Genomic DNA, 22,752 nt, shown 5'->3' with positions numbered 1-22,752 from the left:
TTGAAAACACATGTGAAAACTTGTACACAAATGTTCTTAGTTGCTTTATTGATGAGAGTTGAAAAGAAGAAACAACCCTGTCATGTTTTTGTGTATCAACTTGTCTAGGTTATGGTGCCCAGTTTGGTCAAACACCAGTTTAAATATCATGAAGATATTTTTCAAATTTGATTATCACTAAAGTCATCAGATATTGAATAAAACATTACCCTCCATAATATAGGTGAGCCTTATCCAATCCATTGAAGGCCTAAAGAGCAAAGGTCCCCTGCAGAAGATAGAATACTGCCTCCAGGCTGCAATATAGAAATTCTGCTGACTTTTCAACTTCCAGATGAATCCTGCCACACCAGCTTTTCCCTGAATTTGCAGCCTCCCAATGTGCCCTGAATTTGAGAACTACAAGTGACCCAGTGATTCTGTTTCTGTGTGGTAGACCTATGTGGTGGACTATTATTCATAAGGAACAAAGTAATACATGTTACAACATGAATAATCCTTGAAACATGCTAAGTAAAAAAATCCAGACACAACAGGTCCCATATTAATTGATTTCCATTTACATGAAGTACACATTTCATGGTTTGTCTCCTAGGTTTTCATGTGTTGAAATTTAACCCCCATTGTGAGGTATTAAGGGGATGGAAACTTAATCCAACTCTGGTGTTTAGAGATGGGGTCCTTGGGGAATAATTGGGATTAAAGTTATTAGGGTGGAGCCCCATAATTGAATCTTGGAAGGTTCATAAGAGGAGGAAAAGAGAACACATTCTCTTGCTATGTGATACTCTTTGCCAACTTGGAATTCTGCCAGCAAAAAAAGTTATCACTAGCCTGGTACCGTGTTGCACACCTTTAATCTCAGTGGCTTGAGAGGCTGAAATGGGAGGATTGCAAGTTCAAAGCCAGCCTCAGCAATAATGAGATGCTAAGCAACTCAGTGAGACCCTATCTCTAAATAAAAACAAACAAACAAAAAAATAGGGATGGGATTGTGGCTCAGTGGTTGAGTGCCCCTGAGTTCAAACCCCAGTACCAAAAAGGAAAAAAAAAAAGTTATCACCAAATGTGGCCCATCATCCTTCACCTAAAACTATGACCCATAATAAACCTTAAATCACCCTTTCTATGATATTATTGGCAACAAAATAGGCTAATACAATCCAGAATAAACAAACCCAATGAGATGAAAAGTAGATTTTAGATTGTTTAGGGAGTGGGGAGTGAGCACTTAATGGGTATGGGTTTATTTTGGGGGGTGATGAGATGTTCTGAAATTAGATTGGGGTAATGGCTGCACAGCTTTGCACTAAAGACCACTAAATTGCTCTCTTTAAATGGGTGAATTATATGGTACATGAATTATATTTAAAGGTATTATTTAAGAAATAAGTATTATTCATTGCATCCCTCTCCCTCATTCCCTCTACCAAGCAATGTAAATGGAGCTTGCCACCATCCCCATGTTTTATGCTATATTTTGTGATAGCCCTTCATTCTCTTCAAGGCTGCTTAAGGGCTGCAGAGAGATCTAATTTGTGTTTTGACTTAAGCCCAGATCCTACCTATGGATAATACTAATGAGGGCATGGACTCAATACTAAAAAGCAAAAGTCATTGTTCTCAAGGAGCTTACAATGAAAAAAATCAGATCCAGGTGACTGGTTTTGCCTTAGATATCTTTCAAGAACTCTTTTTTTCTTTTTTAAAAATTGGTTGTTCAAAACATTACAAAGCTCTTGACATATCATATTTCATACATTTGATTCAAGTGGGTTATGAGCTCCCATTTTTACCCCGTATACAGATTGCAGAATCACATTGGTTACTAAAACTTGTTTTGTTTGTTTTTTTTTAAGAGAGAGAGAGAGGAGAGAGAATTTTTTAGTTTTCGACAGACACAACATCTTTGTATGTGGTGCTAAGGATCGAACCTGGGCCACAGGCATGCCAGGCAAGCGCGCTACCACTTGAGCCACATCCCCAGCCCTTTCAAGAACTCTTAACAGACCAAACAGAATTCTATGGAAGGAAGGCATCCTTCTTCCCTAGGAATTGATACTCTGGACCTTGTTCATTACTTCCCACCTACCAGCCACTTGTACATTTGTGACTGGACAATCAGCCACTTGTTGCTCATCTCTCTTCCTCTCCTCTTGTAGAGGCCAGCTAGCTGCCTTTTACAGAAGCAGCTCCTGGAACGTCTAGGAGCCATTTTTCTTCAGGCCATGGTGGCATAGAAACCTCATCCCTATCCCAAAGCTTTATGTGATTTCAGGGGCTTCTGAATGCTGCTTAAGATGCAAAGAGCTTTTAGATCAGATAGCTTTTAGGCCCATTATTTGTTCCTTCTGGATCCTAGGCCTCCCTTTCTTGCAGAATTTTGGTACTTCCTGGAGGGGAAAATTGACCCTTGAGCATTACCTAGAATTTAGGGGGCCACTTAGAGGTACCACCTCAGCAAATTAGCCCTTGGGAGATCTGTGCTTTCAGTGGGGAAGGGGCTACTGGGCAGGCTCACCACTACCAACATTTCCAGCATCTCATCCTAAGAAGAGTGAAGTTGGAATCTAGAGATTGCTTTAAAGGGTAAAGAGTATTAGATAGCAATAGGGAACATCGTCTTTTAAGTTTCTCCCAGCAGGGCAAAGGAAAAGGGAAATCAGAGACCAGAGATTTAGTGTCCTAAAGCGCCAGAAAGTCTTACGGATGAAAATGGAGAAGCTGATGGATGAGAGGAATCAGATGGCAGGAAATTTACAGGTCTGTAGCAGCCATGGGGGAATCCAATAAAAGCATTATAGTAGGACTTCTGCCATCAAGAAGCCTATAATAATTTAGTTGGGGCATAAAAGTTTGTACACTTGAAACAAATTTGTAATTTGGTGCTAAACTGGTATTTGACAAAAATGTCTGAGAAGGGACTGGTCATGTAGGCTGGCTTCCTCTGAGCTGAATGAGTGAATAAGGCAGTGTTCATTCAGCCAAAGTACTTTAAGCTACAGTGCCTACAGCTTTTAGAGATGAGTGTGTCTGAGTCTTGCCTGGTTTCATGGAGGAAATATGGGGGAGGAAGTTTCGTCATCATTTGTCAATCACCATTGTCATCAACAAGATCCACAGTAAACATTCATTGCACATCCCTTCCTCACTAAGTTTACACTTATATTGGGGAGGCAGAGCAAACAAAGAGTTGAGGGACTAGTTAGTACAAGAGACATGTGCCAATAGCACAAAGCTAGGAAAGGGTTGGAGAGGAGAGAAAGCTTGGAGAAGGTCATTCTGGAGCTGACCCTTGAAGGAAGGTTTGCATTAATAGAGGAAAAGGTGAATGGGGCTATAAATAGCATCAACAAGGCACATAAGGTGGTAGTGAGCAGGTTGAATATAAATGAGAAAACCTGCTGGACTGGAGCAAAAGGTGTGTGGTAGGGTAGCGTGGGCAATTAAAGTTTGAGAGAGAAGCAGGGTGATTACAGAGAGCCTTGGATGGCAGAAGAAAGGAGTTATTTTGGAACAAAGTAGAAAGGCATTGTAAATTTGCATATTTGGGGACTGGTAAAGGCCTGGGGAAGAAAAACTAGAACACTAGGGTTCTATATTCTTCCTAGCCTCATTCTCCCGTGTTAAGATGATTAATCTATTCCATCCTAGCAAAGTGGAATGAGTTAGTCACCCTGCCTGAGATCCATCTTGCAAGCAGGTTGCTCAGTATCCCCAAGATGATCTGTATTGTATGCCCCTGGTAGAGAACCTCTTTCTAGTTAGAATGTTTCAGGTAATCAGTACTTGGACTGAAGTTCTCTATACTGTTGACCTCTAGTGTGAAATGGGAAGGAGAAAGTATCACCCTCTTAGCCCAGCTGCTACCACAGGTGCAGATCAAGATGGAGAATCTGCTTCAGAAAGCAACAACCCTTAGATGCTGAGTCTGTCCCCGAATCAGCCCTGAGGAAAGGAGGCAGCAATCCAGGAAACCTTAAAAAAAAAAAAAATGATAAGACTAAGTCTATCTTGAGGCCATCCTTTTGGTGGCTAACTTGACCACTCCTCACTGATTCTTTTAACTGCACCAACAGGAGATTGGCACAGGCTCTAGTACATTTATATTACCACCCAGAGGCAGATGTTTTCTCCTTTTCTCTGGGGTTTAGAATTATGCAAATTAGGCATGAAAACAAAAGCTTGGCGAGGTGGGGGAGGATTGCACTTAAGAATCCAGCAAATTTTCAGAGCTAAGACATGTCAGTTTTACTAACAGCACCCTTGGCTACTTGTCAGTCTATTTAGAATTTGGCCCCTCTTTGGAACGTTTTAGCCCAAAACCTGAAAGTCCATAAAGCTCCAGTCCTGGCTTCATTTTGCAAGTGGAGAAATCAAGGCGTATAATATGAGCTTTCAGTGTCTGTGGGCTAGTTTTGTGTCTTGATTTCTACCCTGTTTAGTCTTCCTTTAGCTAAAATCAACTGAAAAGGAAATTCTTTCCCAATTGCCTCCCAGGTACCCTCTCCTGTGATATTATCTGGAGGGCAATAGGACCTAGGGAGGTTCAACCCTGCGCCCAAGGGAGACACACCTGCCTAACCGCGTGGGTTGAGCTAGTGTGGGAGCAGCCACTTAGCTAGTTAGGGAGGGTGGGGGTAGAAGTGGGTGCCTTATGCTCCTGGGGAGAGGAAAGCTTTGGCTCCCTCCTGGGTCTGGGGGTCGTGCTGAGCAGTGCTTCTGAAGAGTGGTCCAAGCCCTCCTTGTCGCGCCTGTACCCGGAGCATCCTTTGGCTGATTGACTTGGAACTCTCGGGTTTCTTTTTTTGGCCCCAGCTGTCCCTCCTATCTCGCCCGCCCCCGCCATCCAGGTGCTTTAGCGCCTGAAGCCACCGGACCTCTTGTGGCTTGAACCGCAGGCCAGACTAGACCCGGGCAGCCTACAGCGTCCAAGAGTTTGGCGACATCTGCCCGGCCGGTTTGGCGGCTTGCACCTTGTGCCTTTCACTAGCAAAGTTTCTGGGTGGAGAAGCCCCTCCAGCCTTTGCTTGATTCCAGGAGCAAGCGTGCAGTTCTTCTCTCCCTAGTGACTGAGCTTGAGGACGGAGTAGTGACATTACTCCTGCCCCCAGCCCGGCTGTCTTGGAGGCGGGGCCTGGGGAATCCGTAGAGCCACCTGGAGAACCTGTGATTTGGCGCGGATCTTGAGAGAGCACCGGTGAACACATGAGAGGGCGAGCTAAGAGCCATAACCTAGAAGTAGCTAAGGTATCCTGGCGCTGAACCCAATCCTCCAGGGAACGCTCAAACTGCGCCCTTTCTTCTGCTCTGGCTCAATTTGCTACTGAATTGAGAGGGCACACTGCTCAGAATATCTCCCGGGGAGCTGCTAGCAGTGTCTTGACAGAGTGGCTACCCTCCTGCCTGGAGCCGGGGTGCGAAAGGAGCTGCCACGGAAAGGAAAACGCTGTTCCCATGTCTTTTCATACGCTTGGAACTGGACTCCAGACTCGGCGCTGGGATGCTTGCTTTTGCCTTGTCCAAATTTCTCAGCACGTATATTGACGATTGGATTCCTGGGCCAATCAAGAATCAAGTTCAGAGTGGTCCTCTTGGACTCTTCATCCCAGACTCCACATCTAATTGGGTCTAGAAGACAGGAGTCTCTGGTTCTAATTAGTTGATCTCCATTCTGGAATTCAACTTGACAGAGCCCACTTGACTGTTACTTGGACTGCAGTGGCTACAGGTTCTGTTGGGATGGGTGGAGTGGTGCTGTGAACACCAGACCACAACACTCAGAACCTCCACAATGGACAGAGTTTATGAAATTCCTGAGGAGCCAAATGTAGATCCAGTTTCATCTCTGGAGGAAGATGTCATCCGTGGGGCCAACCCTCGATTTACCTTTCCATTTGGTATCCTGTTCTCCACCTTTTTGTACTGTGGGGAGGCTGCATCTGCCTTATACATGGTTAGAATTTATCGAAAGAATAATGAAACCTTCTGGATGACATACACCTTTTCCTTCTTTATGTTTTCATCCATTATGGTCCAGTTGACCCTCATTTTTGTCCACAGAGATCTGGCCAAAGACAAACCACTGTCATTATTTATGCATCTAATCCTCTTGGGACCTGTTATCAGGTGAGCACTTTTTAAATCTCTACATACCCCCTCAAAACTTGTGCAGAGAAAGAGAAAACTAATATTCACAAGATTGATACTGTGCCTCTAATCTTTTTACAAAATATTTATTTTTTAGAAGTACTTGGACACAATACCTTTATTTATTTTTATGTGGTGCTGAGGATCGAACCCAGGGCCTTGCATGTGCTAGAGGATGGTTCTACCACTGAGCCACAACCCCAGCCCCTGGGCCTCTAATCTTAATGACTCTCCCATTCCTTTCCATTCTTGGCTTCCCTGCCTGCCATCCAGAAAACTTATCTGGAACCTTAAGTGCCAAACTGATGAACATGTGGCATGTATCTGTGTTCCAAAACTGTAAATGATACCATCTAAGAGATTTCATTAAATTATGCATGATATTTGGATTTGGACTGTGGAAACTGATTTGAGATTAACAGATGTGGTCACCCTGTGCACACAGGCCAATAGCTGTAGAGTGTAATTTTTCCCTTGGTGCTGGATTGAACCCAGGGCCTTGGGTATGCTAGACAAGTGCTCTACTACTGAGTTACATACACCCCCACCCAACCCAGAGTGTGTAATTTTAACTTTGTCTTTCAGACATTTTGTAAATGAGATGAAAGTTTTTCCTTGCATCCCTCATATCCCACATTTATTTTCTTTACCTTGAGCTACTTAGGCTGCTGCTGCTGCCATTTTCAAATTCTATAGTTATTTGACATCTGGAAAATACCAAAATAGCTACCAGTGGTAATCCGGTACCCCAACCCAATGTAGTTCATTTTTCTCTTTCAGGTCATCAAATCTCCTGTTTATTTATTTATATTCTGCAAAAAAAGTACACAGTTGGAAGGGGGCAAAGGAATCCATTGCTGTCTGGATGCAGTAGCACAATGTAATAGAATCATGTGTTCCCATCCAGGTTGCTTTGAAGGGAAGATAATGTACTTAATTGTAGGGAGACAGGAATCTGTGTCAACAGTCTCATTTGGATACTATAGGGTTTTCAAAGTAGACATTGCAAAACTTATGAGGTCAGGAGGGAGGAATGGACCAAGTTTGTCATGATTGCAAGAGAGACAAACACCTTCTCAGTCAGCTGAGAAATATGGGTCAGAGTGTTAATGTTGTAATTGGCTGGGAAGGTATCTCATCATTAAGAACTAAAAATAGGCTATGAAACTGGTTAAGGATGGAACTTCCCCGTTTATAAAAAATTTTATCTGTAAATACACATAATTTTACTGACAATTATACCTTCAAAAAGCTTGAAAAAAATTTTATCAGTATGGTTTTAATGGAGAGGAATTGATTAGGCTTCATCACAGAAAATATGAGATATCTTAGAGTGGCCTGGAATTCAGGAGACCTGGAATCTAGTCCTCCTTCTGCCATTGACTAGTTGTGTGGCCTTGGTGAAATCTCAGAAGATGCCTTGGGCTTTAGTTCCCTCTTTTGTAAAATAAATTGTCTAAGCTAGATCACGAATCCTAAATGCTTGCAGGAACCAGGCAGGTAATTTAATGATTGATGTAGGGCAAGTATGAGAAAACCAGTAGTCTCATGTGTGATGATAAATGAAAACAAAGTCTCATTGTTAGAGAAATGTTGGGAAGTATCATGGTAATCTGGAGTCTGTGACCTGCCTATAGAGGAGGCAGCCACTCTACAACTCCAGTCCATTATCCATGTGAGGATTCAGAGCCAGTATTGCCAGATCTCCTAATTTTTCAGGAGAATTTCCCAATGCAGGATTTTATATGAAATGTCATGACTTTAAATATTGGCAACTGACTTAAAACAAACAACATTGTATCAGTCCTTTGGACTGGGTGTTCTAAAGGTACTTTCCAGTTCTAAATTTTTGAAGTTATAAAGGAAGACCTTATCTTGAACTTGGAACCAAGAAATTTTAAGATGTCACTAGAGGAGCAAGGGAACCATTTTTCTGTCCCTTTTCAAATGCAATATATTAAGATCTAGAATTCTCAAGAAGCAAATTTCAGTGAGTAGCCAGACCCCAGGTTTCTTCTTCTTTTTTTTTTTTTTTTTCAGATCCCAGTTTTGACTTTTGCTTGTGACTTCCTAAGCTTCTTTGATTTGGACCCTCTGTATTCACTGTTTTTCATTTTTGTTGTTTAGCTTCCACTAAGAATAATTTAAAAAATATTTTTAGCCTCAATCACTTAAACCCATAGCAGGGAAAAGTAATTGAAAACTCATAAATTATATTCTTTTTTTTTTTTTGAGAGAGAGAGAGAGAGAGAGAGAGAGAGAGAGAGAGAGAGAGAATTTTTTAATATTTATTTTTTAGTTTTCGGCGGACATAACATCTTTATTTGTATGTGGTGCTGAGGATGGAACCCGGGCTGCATGCATGCCAGGCAAGCGTGCTACAGCTTGAGCCACATCTCCAGCCCATAAATTATATTCTTTATATGCTTATATTCAAGGCCAATTACTTTTTACTAATCAAGTAGGAACCTGATTAGTGCTATCGAGCAAATGAAGGTGTTTGTAGAGACTGACTCTGTTACATGAAATCCAAACATTCTTCTGGAAATGAAAATGTACTCTGGTTTACTGAAGCTTATAAGCAAGGCAAACACCCTATTTCAAACCAGCCTTGAGAAGAGAAGAATAGCCTGGTGCAATATCAAATGCCTGTAATCCCAGTGACCTGGGAGGCTGAGGCAGGAGGATTGGGAGTTCAAAGCCAGCCTCAGCAACTTAGTGAGGCCTTAAGCAACTCAGAAAGACTCTGTCTCTAAATAAAATATGAAAAAGGGCTGGGATGTGGCTCAGTGGTTAAGTGCCCCTGGGTTCAATCCCTGATACAAAAAAAAACATAAATAAAGAGTAATAGTTTATTCCACAATAGTGTGGATAGACTTGGGTTAAAATCTAAAATCTTTTGTGGAAAAGGCACTTATGCATTTTCCCTAATTAGGAAGAGATATTGCTTTTTCTTTTTTATTCTTTCCCAGGTCTTTGAGTTTGTCTCTAGAATGTGGGAAGTTTCTGGCTACACACTTTGAATTGGTACACCTGAATCAATCTCTGGGCGATCCTGTGGAGAATGGCAGTCAGTGCATGTTTCAAACCTTCCTACTGGGGGATAAAGACTAGAGAGCATATAAATCTCTAAGCTTGTCTTTCATCTATTTTTCTGTTAAATCTCATTGGTGCTATTATCCTCTCCTTCTGTCACTTTCACCCTGTATTCTTTGTTTTCCTTTTCATCCTTTCATTTACTCAGCAAATATTTATCAAATTCCCACTATGTGATAAGGCCTTTGAGCAAGATAAATACAACCCCTGCCCTCAGTCTATTGGGGAAGATGTCTTAATTTCCACCACAAACGTTCTTACTTGTCACTAAAAAAATAGCCCATAGCTTCCATTGAGTTCAGAATCAATGGGGGAAGTGGTAACTCAGGTGTTCCAAAACAAGATGTTCTAGTTGTTTCTCATCTATTCACCACTTCAGAACTACTAGAGACTTCTGATATAATTGGGGAGATGAGAGAGATACAGCAGGAAATGTCTTATCACTATTTCAAGAGTGATAGATTTTCATAAGAATATTTTCTTCTTCATAAAGAAGTAATCAGGTTTAAAAGGCTATTGTTTTCCAACAGGTCTCATGACACAACAAAGGCACTTTCTTGAAAAAACAGAATTTGAGACCCCAATTATAGAGCTGAATGCCTTGAAAAAAGAATGCTTGGGGCTGGGGCTCAGTGGTAGAGTGCTTGCCTAGCATTTGAAAGGCACTTGGTTCAATCCTCAGCACCACATAAAAATAAATTGTGTCCATCTACAACTAAAAATATATTTTTTCTACCCCTACAGCTAAAAATAAAAAACAAAACAAAAAACCCAAAACAGGGCTTTTGGGAACCTTCACCTTTTTCTCTGAATAAAACATTTCCTCAAATCTATTTTTTTTTTTTTTTGGATTAAGCCTAGGGGCGAGTCACCTCCCCAGCCACGTGTGTGTGTGTGTGTGTGTGTGTGTGTGTGTGTGTATCTAGAGACAGAGTCTCACAAAGTTGCTTAAGTCTTTGCTAAATTGCTGAGTCTGTCTTTGAACTCATGATCCTCCTGCCTCAGCCTCCAATGCAGGCCTGTTCTTAAGCAGACAAAACAATTTCCTGTTTTCCAAGAAGTACTTCTGAAATGGTGTTGTTAGGTTAGTAGATTAGACCAAATAGAAATGGACTTAGACTCACATAATTTGTAGAAGGTCTGACCAATCCTTTTTTTTTAATATTTATTTTTAACTGTAGTTGGACACAATACCTTTATTTTATTTATTTATTTTTATGTGGTGCTGAGGATCGAACCCAGGGCCTCGCACATGCTAGGCAAGCTCTCTACCGCTGAGCTGCAAGTCCAGCCCCATGACCAATCCTTTGACTCACCAGAAATTAGCAGAAGAGAGTAAAAAGCAAAAAGTAGCATAACCTCCCCAAATTTCCCTCCTTGTTACAACCTCCCTTCCCAGGACAGCTTTAGTTAAGTTCCCATGATGCTTTACACCTGCAGGTGTTTGGAGGCCATGATTAAGTACCTCACACTGTGGAAGAAAGAGGGGCAGGAGGAGCCGTATGTCAGCCTCACCAGAAAGAAGATGCTAATAGATGGCGAGGAGGTGCTGATAGAATGGGAGGTGGGCCACTCCATCCGGACCCTGGCTATGCATCGCAATGCCTACAAACGTATGTCACAGATCCAAGCCTTCCTGGGCTCAGTGCCCCAGCTGACCTATCAGCTCTATGTGACCCTGATCTCTGCAGAGGTCCCCCTGGGTAGAGGTGAGTGGGGTCAGGAGAGGGGAGGGATCCACTTAAATCAAGGGTCTTAGAAGTTTAGCCTTGAGCTGTCCAATATACTGGCCACTAGCTTCATGTGACAATTTCAATGAGAATTAAATAAGATTAGAAATATACTGGTTCAGTAATACTGGCCACATTTCAAGTTTTCAATAGCCATGTAGGTTAGTGACTATTGTTTTGAATGGCACAGATTTAGAATATTTCCATTATCACAGAAAATTCTGAAAAGCACTAGTAGTTAAAAAAATTAGGGAGTCAGGCATCTTAGGCCTGCCTGATTTTTAAGTTGGAGCAAACTATTTAGATTAAAAATGTTACAGATAAACCCTACCTGGCCTCAAAAGAAGCTAGTAACACCAACAGTCAGTAGGATATTTTCCCTTGTTCAGAGTGTTTAAATTATGATGTTAGTTGTTTTGTTTGTTTAGGGATGGCCATCTTTAGGAAGAGGTTCCCAAATATTACTGATCATCAGAATCATGTGGTAAGGTTCTTTTTAAAATCACATTTCCTCCCCAGATCTGAATTAATCCCAGAATGTGGGGAGGTAAGGAATCTGCATTTTTATGAAGTACCTTAATTGATTCTGAGCAGCCTGATTTGGGAACCACTAATTTAATCATTTTCTCCCAATGTCAGTGAAGAGAAAGCAAAAGGGTATGGGATGAATACTGAGGAGAATCAGACCTAGTTCAAGTTCTGACCCTTGCTGTAATCTTTGGAGGAAGTTATAAAGCAGTCACTGTCTTAATTTTTCACTTGTAAAAAAATGGATCCTGAGATGAGTAAGACCTCCAGCAGAGGATGAAATGTGAGTCAGTGTTTTCAAAGTCAAGATAAAGTGCTGTTAATGAGTTTTAACAGCCTGTGATTTGCTTCATCTGCTTGGACAGAAGCTGGTATGGGTGTGGGTGCAGCTTTGGATCATTTTTTTTATTATTTTGTGTTGATTCCGCTTGGCAAAGTCCCCTGTCTCAAATGCAGGGAGAACTAATTCCACTGAGAACATTTCATAAAGTTCTATTGGTTCTGAAGCTTTTCATGTACATAGAATTGACAGTAGTTTCAGGGAAATGATGATGGTTTTCCTCTTGAGAATTTTGAGGGTCATGAAATCTTCCAATTAAGATACATACATACACTACAAAAGTAATACATGTGCAAAGTGATTGACCTATAGACAATTGTATATACACAGGAATTTTCCAGAAAGCTATGACAGATATTACCTCTGAAGAGTGGGAATGACAAATTAGCAGACTTTTATTTTTACTTCAGTATGGCTTGAAATTTTTGCCAAGATCATGTACTATTATTTTTAGTCATTTTTTAAATTATAAAAATAGGACTAGCTATAGTAAAAATTCAAAATAAACAATAGATATAAAAAAGGAAATGTAAATTCACTCCCCCAAAATAATCTGTTAGCCATTCAGTATGTATCATTCCAGATTTTTTACTATGTAAATATAAACATACAACATATATGTACATGTTTTGCCAAAAATGGAATGTATTAAACATGTTTTTCAGTGATATCATCCTCAAAACTATGCTATTTTTCAATAGTTATTTATACATACATGTATAAGTATATAGAATATATTTATCTTGTATGAATTGGAACATTCTTTTTCATTTCCCTAATTTTCTAAAGTTTCTAATTTTTCACAATTTTTTTCCAATTACAAATTATGCTACAGTTAACATCTTTATAAACATCTATGTATGTGAATTAAACTTTGTACAACAAATATATGGTATTAGAATTTCTAGATGAAAGAAAATGTGTGTTTAGAATTTTATTGATGTTGCCAAATAACTCTCTGAAAAGGGGTTTATGAATTTATACTCCCATTCACAGTATATAAAAGTAGCTGTTTCCTCATATCTCAAACTAAATATTTATTTTTATAATTATAAGTAACTGGCTTTTAAAATAATTGGTTTTCTTTGTGGCTATAGCTAAGTATCTTTTACATTTGGTCATTGTATGTGTTCTTTGAATTGCTAATTACATATTTTGCTCACTTTTTCTAGTGGATTGTTTATCTTTCAAATTAATTTGTAGGAGCTATTTACTTATTCTAGCATTAATTCTTTTTTTTGCTATGCACACAAACATGTGCATACATGTTTGTATATTTTTGTGTTTAAAATACACACATTTTCTATGTGCATATACGTATCACACATGTGCAATACCCTACACTTAATGTGCACAATATACTTTGCTATGTCTTCTGGTATTGTGAATTATTACATTTTTATGTATTCAAATTCTTTATTGCTTATAGATTTTGTGTCTTTCTTACAAGAAAGGCCTTTCAGAGTCTTAGCTGATAGAGTAATTTACTCATTTTCCAAATATATTAGTGTCTAATATAAATTTGTCAATTTCCCCACCAAAGAATAAAGCAAAGCAAAGTAATAACCAAAAAATCACATTTCATGGAGATTCTGATTGAAATTGCAGTAAAATTATTCAAGTTATGGGATGTTCACAGGATCAATCAAATTCATATAGGAAGATGATAAATCTCCATTTCATTAAATGTTTTAACATGTACTTCAGTAAAATTATGTAGTTTTCTCACCATAAGTCTTGAACTTTAAAAAAATTTTATTAATTTATTTTTATTATTTTCATTATCAGTGGACCTTTGTTTTATTTATTTATATGCAGTGCTGAGTATCGAACCCAGTGCCTCACACATGCTAGGCAAACACTACGCCACTGAGGCACAACTCCAGCCCAGGTCTTGAACATTTTAGAGCTTATTTCTAGGTGTTCTTTCAGTTTTAAAATATTAGTTTTTTTAACTTTTATTTATTTTTATGTAGTGTTGAGGATCGAACTCAGTGCCTCATACATGCAAGGCAAGCGCTCTACCACTGAGTTCCAACCCCACCCCTTAAATGCTAGATTTAAGTGCAAGGACAGAGCACTGGTAAAGTAAATGTACATACTATAAATTTTAAATGGTGGGGGGTGGGGGTGGAGAGAGTAGAAAGACAGAAATTAGCAGATAGCTTTTATTAGGTTTCAGGCATTTCTCCAAGCAATTTACATGTAATTATTTCATTTCATCTTCAAAACAGTTCTTCAAGGTTATTATTAACCCCTTCTTATGAATGAGGAAACAGACTCTGAGAGGTTAAGAAAATTCCCCAAGGTCTTATAAGTAGTAAATGGCAAAGACTGGATGGAAATTCAGGATGTGTGCCTCCAGAGCCTATGTTTCTAACTATAGCAGCCTTTTGATCTCTTATGGCATGAATCTATTTGTAGGGAGACATATGGAAAATGTTTTCCATTTATTGGAAGCATCAGGTTTTCTTCCTTCTATTGTACTACTTTCAAGAAATGAGTTCTAATTTAAGAGAAGGCATCAGACACTTGACACTTGGCTCAATGTATAGCTGATGTTCCCATGTCCACAAAGAGTATCATTTCCTGAGGATAGGAATGAGAGTGGTTTAGAAATACAAAAGTACTAGGTTGGGCTCAGTGGCACATATCTGTAATCCCGGCAGTTTGGGTGGCTGGGGCAGGAGGAGTGCAAGTGTGAAGCCAGCCTCAGCAATTCAGTGAGGCCCTAAGCAACTTAGTAAGACCCTGTCTCAATATAAAATATAAAAGGGGGCAATGTGGCTCAGTGGTTAATCTCCAGTACAAAAAAAAAAGAAGAAATTTAAGAGTAGCCACTTCGAGAGTCTCCCACTCTATTCTTTAAGATTCCAACACTACTTATTAGCTGAAGAAAATTCTTAGAAATGAGAGCTGTATTTTCTTTTGTATTTTCATGGGGAAGGCTTCACTTTTCTTGAAGATTAACTTGATATACTATAGCTCAAGTTTCTCTGGATCCATTATTTTTATAGGAAGAGAAAACTACAGATTTTCTTTTGGGGGAATACTCCTTACACCTTCCACTTTTCTTGAGAGCACTAAATCCCACCCCTCGCCCGTGCACCCCAGTAATCAGTATACTTTAACAACAACAAAAAAATAAGCAAAGGGCCACCTGTATGGTCTATAGTTAAGGAAGGTTAGGGAGCATTCTGCCTTTCTTGGCCCCTACTTTAACATCTAGTGTTATGGATGCCATGGACTGGGAAACAGAGTTTTAATGTTTTTGAACCACTCTACTGGAAGTTCAGAGATTCCTAATGTGTACTAACAAATAGGAGTGATGAATTGGCATTACTGATGACAAATACAAGCAACTCTAGACTACCTCATGAATTGGGAAACTGAGGCACATAGATATTCAATGATTTCACAAGCTCATACACAGCTGAACCAAGGACTTCTAGGTATTTTATGCTGCTTCTCTAAACTCAAAATTCTTCATTAATTCCACACACATTTATTGTGCATCAACCATGTTCTAGTCAGTATGTTAGGCTCTGAGGATACAGCAGTGGGTAAAATAGATATGATCTCCTCTGCCCTCATGAAATATTTAGTATACTTTTTGACACATGCAACTGGAGTTAAATATTCTAGAAGCCCGCACAAAGAAGATTTGCTCCTTGAAGAAAATATACATCAAAGAAGGGACTTCAATTAGAAAATACATTCTCTGAGTCTCCTAAGCTTGGATTTTTTTTTCAGAAAGTTTATTTATTTATTTATTTCCCTCATACAGTTTTTGCTCAGAAGCCTGCTCTGTTAGGTAGTCCTACCTGGAACCTTTATATGTCCTTTTCTTATATTAGTGACTTCTTAGTGTTTTAAGACCTACCCTTTTTTAAAAAAGCTTAGTTTGTACATTTATGATTATTAATGTATTACAGTATATGTTTATACTGAGCTATACTCCCAGCCCTCACTTTGATTTTGATTTGATTTTCCCTGATGATTAGTGATATTGAACACCTTTTCATGTATCTCTTGGCCATTTGGTCTTCTTTGCAAACATGTCTATTCAGGTGCATGTTATTTGTTTGCATAGCTGTTATCATACATGAATTTACTCTTAGGTGAGGCTCTGAAGTCCTACCTATCATCTCTGGACCTCTGGGTCTGAGTACAGGTTTTATACCAACATTAACTGCTTGCCTCTCTCCTCCTCCCCCATTCCTTGTTTTGTTTTGTTTTTACAGCTGTGCTAATGGTCTTTTCCCTGATGTCTGTAACCTATGGGGCTACCCTCTGCAATATGTTGGCTATCCAGATCAAGTATGATGACTACAAGATTCGCCTTGGGCCACTAGAAGTCCTTTGCATCACCATCTGGAGGACGTTGGAGATCACTTCCCGCCTCATGATTCTGGTGCTCTTCTCAGCTACCTTGAAGTTGAAGGCTGTGCCCTTCTTAGTGCTCAACTTCCTGATTATCCTTTTTGAGCCTTGGGTTAGGTTCTGGAGGAGTGGTGCCCAGATGCCCAATAATATTGAGAAAAATTTCAGCCGTGTTGGCACCCTGGTGGTGCTGATTTCAGTCACCATCCTCTATGCTGGCATTAACTTCTCTTGCTGGTCAGCTTTGCAGTTGAGGTTGGCAGACAGAGATCTTGTTGACAAAGGTCAAAACTGGGGACATATGGGCCTGCACTATAGTGCGAGGTTGGTAGAGAATGTGATCATGGTCTTGGTTTTTAAGTTTTGGGGAGTCAAAGTATTGCTGAATTACTGTCATTCCTTGATTGCCCTGCAGCTTATTATTGCTTATCTGATTTCCATTGGTTTCATGCTACTTTTCTTCCAGTACTTGCACCCATTGCGCTCACTCTTCACTCATAACGTAGTAGACTACCTCCACTGTGTCTGCTGCCATCGGCACCATCAGCGAAGGGCTGAGAACTCAGAGCCAAGCTTTGAGGCTGAAACAAGACAAAGCATTGTCTGATTCTATCATCTGAGTATCATGGGATGGTTTGGGGGTTGCCAAGATCAACTCTGAAATTGAAGGAGAGGGTGAGGCTCATGGATGAGTACTCAACAGAACATTTTCTTGAGTATTCTGGTAAGTCTATCAGAAGAGTGACCCCCAAATAGGTTTTACTTCTTGGAGATTTACTGCTATGTTTGGAAACCAGGAGTGGAACAGTCAGAAATATTGTTCACGCCCCTTCTACCCAGGTCAGTTGAGATAACTGACCTCTAAGCACCTTAGGCTCTCTGTGACTTTGCAGGTCTGTTTGTTTGCTTGGGGCAAAAGAGTTTGCCCAAAAGGTGCTGAAGACTCAGAATCTCACTAGAATATATCCTGCTAAACAGAATATGTGGCAGCTTACTAGATATGGGTATCTCTCAGGAAACCCTCTGACTATTGTGGAACCTACAGATATGAGTGTGACTAGATTCTTTTAACTCCAATGAGAAGCTCTGACCAAGAAGAAAAGAGCCCCACCATTAAAAGAGCTGCTCCCCAGATGTATTAGATCTCTATTAGGATTTTACTAATGGCTATTCACAGGTCATTTGCAGTGGTCTTTCATAGGTACACCTTGAGGAGGGAGTGCAGGGTAGGGTTCCTTCAGGGTGTAAGCCAGAATGACTCTTTTCTTAGGAACCTGCATGGGCATCCAGTTGTCAAGTGGAATGGTTACTTATTGCCTCATTAACAGGGATTCCCTCTAACCCAGCTATTCTGTGCTCTTGTCATTTTACTATTTGATGTAGGCCTCAGGGAATCTGAAATGTAATTGAAACTGTTTCTGTATATGAAAGAAATGAAGACTTCTTTGTGTCTGCTACTGTCCTGGGTATTTCATTGATCTGTGGTTTGCTTTTTAGGACAGGAGAAAGAGAAAGTAATAATGGCTGTGTTATCACCCTCATGTTGCTTGGGGTTGGGATGGGTGGCTAATACTTCAAAGTAGCGTGAACATAGAGAGGGGAAACCAGATAACATTAAATTACCACAGGTACTTGTTTTTGTTTGCAGGACTTTACTTTATAACAAGTAATATGGGTTTCTCAAACCCTCTGACCATTCTCAGAACCAGTGAATGAATTCATACCTCCTTTTTTCATGTACCTCAATGTTTACCTTTCATGTTTAATCTCATGGTGGGAATGTAAGCTGGATGCCTCTAAAGTAACCAAGGAATTGAGGTTACTATGACCACTTCCTATTGTGACCAAGTATTCCAATAATTACCTAAGGAATGTTTTTCCTCCACAGACCAGGAAAGTGAGTAGTCCTCCTAGTACTGTGTATAGTTGTGGCCACTCCCAATGCTTCAATAATTTATAAACAATCTGACCTAAACTTTTCCATCCCTATCCACTTTTACTCTTGGGATTATGCTAAGAAATTTATCTTTGTAAAGGGAAGACCAGTAATGTAGAAGAAAGAGATCCAGAGGTAGAGTGGAGGGATGGGAAAGGGGAGGCAATGCAGAATGAATTCTTTAAAAATCATGTTATGTGCATATATGAATATACTACAGGGAATTTCACCTGTATATATAAGTAAAAAGAACCAGTCAAGTATAAATAGATGAGTGTAAGGAAGTCTAATAGAGTAGAGAAAGAAGAACAAGGGAGGGGAGGGAGGGAAGGAGGGAAAGGGAAGGATCATGAACTGAATTTGAATTCTGTGCATGGTTTGTTGGGATGAATCCAACTACTATGTGTAACTATAAAGCTCTATTTTTTAAGAAGAAGTTAAAAATAATTTTTTGTGTGTCATTTCCCCTCCTATTTATTTATTTATTTATTTGGTACCAGGGATTGAACTCAGGGACACTTGACTACTGAGCCACATCCTCAGCCCTATTTTGATTAGAGATAGGGTCTCACCGAGTTGCTTAGCACCTCGCCATTGCTGAGGCTGGCTTTGAACTTGGGATCCTCCTATCTCAGCCTCCTGAGCCTCTGGGATTACAGGCATGTGCCACCATGCCAGCTATGTTTTTCATATTTTTATTTGTGCATTATAGTTGTACATAATGGTGGGATTTGTTGTTATATATTCATGCATGCATATAACAATTTCCCCTCTTCTTATCCAGTGTCAGGGCATTCTATATATTGAGGGAGCTTCCTCTTCTAAGTAGCAAGGCTGTTAACCAGAATTATCCTAATTCCTGAAATGGCTAGTGTGGTTTTCCCAACTTCAGCAACTGTTTGGAGTTAAAAGAATTAGCTACTTAATTTGGAGGAGATGTAGGGACTTACTTTGGAGCAACAGAGATTTTCTTTTACAAACCCAGTTCCCTCATTCCATTTTTTCATGATGAAGAGATTAAGCTGATTGTCCTATAAAGCTCACACTGACTTCTGTTATTTGAGGTGAACTTGAAAGAAAGAATCCATCAGATCTCTAGAAGAACACACTGCCTCTTTGGAATTCAAACAAGAATTTTTCCTCAATTGTTAACATGCCCTTGATTTAGAGCAGAACCAGCATGGAACAATAATTTGGTCCATAAAAGCCAAGTGAATCAGATAATTAAGAGGAGGCTACTATGGAAACAGAGAGAAAGATGCACACACATATACACATATGCACACACGGAGTCAGGCAGATCAATTACAGATAAAGAGAAGATGCACAGGGCAGAAAAGTGTTCCTCAGTACTGGACAAAGCAAAATTTTCTCCCCCATGTCCTCCAGCTGCGGTGACTTAATGTGGTAGGAATGTAGAGAGTTTAGGGAGAGGGTGTGGAGTAGCTTCCAACCTGAAAAACCTGCTGTCCTCACCCAAGGAGGAGACTCTAGTGATACATTATGCAAATGGACCCTCAGAACCTCTTATAGGTGGTGGCTTTTCTGTTCCACAGAAATCTTCCAGATACACAGAAGAAGGAATTGTGGAACGTAAGGTGGTGGGCAGGGGAAGTACCACCTTCCGTGGCAAACATGTCTTTAATTGACAAATCTCTTTTTGATCCTCTGAAATCTTACAGCAGCACAGGGGACATGTGTGGGGATAAGTCTTACTGAGTAAAAGAGGAGGTTGAGATGGGGTCAATAAATGGTTTCTGGATAAGGAAGCAGAATCGTGGAAGTCTGAGGAAAGGAACTAGGCTATTGTAACAACACATATTCTCATTATTGGGAATTTGATAGGCTAAATGTGAGTAAAATATCCTGTTAGGGAAATATAAATAAACTAATAGTTGTCAATTTCTTCTTTTTTTTTGAGAGAGAGAGAGAGAGAGAGAGAGAGAGAGAGAGAGAGAGAGAGAGAGAGAGAGAGAGAGAGAATGAGAATTTTAAGGTTTATTTTTTAGTTTTTGGTGGACACATCTTTATTTGTATGTGGTGCTGAGGATCGAACCCAGGCCGCAGGCAAGCCAGGCGATTGTGCTACCACTTGAGCCACATCCCCAGCCCAGTTGTCAATTTCTTTGCTCCACAAATACTTTAAAGATTTGGGGGAATGAACTGGGAGGTACTGTGGGAGAATTGAATAATAGCTTGAATTTCTGGGCACTTTTTGTCTGTCATAGGTCCTTTATACACATTACTTTGTTCAATTCTTACAACCAACCTGATGAAGCTATTGTTATCATCGTTATCATCTTCCACTTTACAGGTGAAGAATATAAGGCATGGAAAAGTCAAGTGACCTGGGCTGTGGTTGTGGCTCAGTGGTAGAGCACTTACCTAGCATATGTGAGGCACTGGGTTCAATCCTCAGCACTGTATATAAATAAATAAAATAAAGATCCATCAACAACTAATAAATATATTTAAAGAAAAGAAAATTCATGTGATCTGCCCAAGGTCACAGCTAGTATCAGAGCCAGGATTCAGTCTTAGGCTCATAGGTTCCAGAACTTAGTCTTAACTATGACCCAAGCCTCTTGAGTCCTCTTTGGTCTTTGTGAAATTATTTTAATATGTTCCTGGTCTCAGGAGTATTTTCTGAGCTATGAATGGGTTTGTACCAAACTTTTTTCCCCACAAACACTTCTTATCAGAGAATACCCCTCAATTCACAGTAAAAAGAGAAGGCACAAGTTCTTAGAAGTCTGGGATGAAACTGAGCACATGCTTCTATGCATTTGTAGGTTAGTATTAAGGAGGTGTGAGAGAGTATGGTAAAAGAGCACATTTCCTTTTTAGTTTCAGACTTCATTTCATTTTGTTCTTAAACACATACCTTCAAACTTTGTCATGGGGAGGAAACTAGGGAGAAATTTATACTCAGGATTGTATGAACTTTGACCCCGGAAACAATCCATCAGGGAAGTTCCTAACCCCTTTCTTTTACACTTCCTCTTGCCAACACTGTTCTTACTCCCATTGAGAAGCTGACTCCTTGTTCTAGAGCCAGGGGAAATGGATGCTGAAGAATAATGACCCTCTTTCTGCTATCATAGTCCTAAGGATTTAGGTCAACTTTCAGTGCCCTCAACTAGTCCCCACACACCTCATAAGGGTGTAGTCCTTAGTGTTGCAGAGTTTACTGTCACTTCCCAGGGTGGAGGCAGGGTATATACATAGGGTAGGATGCCCACCAGAATGGTCCATTTAAAGCCATGAAGCTCTGTCTCTAAGAAATCCTTAAATACATAGGTGACTATGAACTCTCCAAAATACTCGCCTATCCAAGAGGGAATACTAATTCTTTGAAGCTTTTGCAATTGTGCTATTTTTACTATCATTAGAGAACACATATGTCTATAATCTTATGTCTTTCCTCCTGAAGGACTGGCACAGTTAGTCTCACACTTTAAACCTTAAAGCTTGTGGGGGACATGGTCAAAGTATGTTGTTGGCCTTAACAACAAAGCATATACAATGTGAAACAAAAGTAGTGAGTTCAACCTGTGTAATATATGAAAAATAAGTGTGAAAAGACCACATTCCATGCATGAAAATAACATTGGAATAGCACTTTGTAATATACAAGGCACATTTATACACATTATCTGTTCCAAAGACATCATTGTTTAAGACAAGGCTTATGACTTGTTCACATGAATTTGTATTGCTCTAACCTCCAATTCACCAAACATCATTAAGCTTTGTGTGTCTGTTTGTGCACCAGGAAAAGCAATGTGGCTATTATAAAGTGCTATATAGATGTCAAAAGACTAAAAAATGAATCCCAAATACATGGCATAAGTAATGTTGGAGAAAAACAGGCACTCTCTATTGCTATGAGTGTAGAATATTGCCACACGTTTTTTTGAATAAGGATTTGTCAAAATGTATGTACATTTTGTCTTAGAATTTTAAACTCTTTGATTTTTTCCTATGGAAATATGGTTGATTGTACAAAGAGATATGTACAGGGATGTTCATTGCACCACTATTTATAATGGTGAAAATTGGTAATAAATTTTCATCTATGGGGACATGATTAAACTCTGGCAGTTCCATTATTGGAATGCTATCTATCCATTAAGAAGAGTGGGGTAAATCCTACCCCTTGGGAGGCTGAGGCAGGATGATTATGAGTTACAAGAGTGGGGTAAATCCGGGCTGGGGATGTGGCTCAAGCGGTAGCGCGCTCGCCTGGCATGCGTGCGGCCTGGGTTCGATCCTCAGCACCACGTACCAACAAAGATGTTGTGTCCGCCGAGAACTAAAAAATAAATATTAAAAATTCTCTCTCTCTCTCTCTCTCCTCTCTCACTCTCTCTTTAAAAAAAAAAGATATAAAAAGAGTGGGGTAAATCCTACACCTTAGGAGGCTGAGGCAGGAGGATTATGAGTTCAAAGCCAGCCTTACCAATTTAGGACCTAAGCAACTTGGCAAGACTCTGTTTCTAAATAAAATTTTTAAAAAGGGCTGGGTGTGTGGCTCAGGGGTTAAGCACCACTTCTGGGTTCAATCCCCAGTGAAGAAGAAGAAGGAA

General features: G+C 39.9%; 1 protein-coding gene across 3 annotated transcripts in view; it reads left to right on the top strand.

The window, feature by feature from the left end:
* Positions 1–22,258, top strand: part of Xkrx (XK related X-linked) — a 75,259-nt gene extending 53,001 nt beyond the window's left edge. The window contains exons 1-3 of one of the 3 annotated variants that reach the window (XM_005340679.3): positions 3,605–6,129; positions 10,687–10,955; positions 16,089–22,258. In XM_005340679.3, the coding sequence (XP_005340736.1) occupies positions 5,795–6,129; positions 10,687–10,955; positions 16,089–16,834 (1,350 nt within the window). In that variant the 5' untranslated portion in view covers positions 3,605–5,794 and the 3' untranslated portion in view covers positions 16,835–22,258. Of the gene's footprint in view, positions 1–3,604; positions 6,130–10,686; positions 10,956–11,004; positions 11,461–16,088 lie in introns of those variants that run through there. The other 2 variants (XM_078034485.1, XM_078034486.1) reach the window with 2 other exon arrangements.
* Positions 22,259–22,752: the final 494 nt, after the last annotated feature.

The sequence above is a fragment of the Ictidomys tridecemlineatus genome, chromosome X (assembly GCF_052094955.1).
Source record: "Ictidomys tridecemlineatus isolate mIctTri1 chromosome X, mIctTri1.hap1, whole genome shotgun sequence".
NCBI classification, from domain to species: Eukaryota; Metazoa; Chordata; class Mammalia; order Rodentia; family Sciuridae; genus Ictidomys; species Ictidomys tridecemlineatus.
This window is presented reverse-complemented; position numbering and strand designations above follow the sequence as displayed.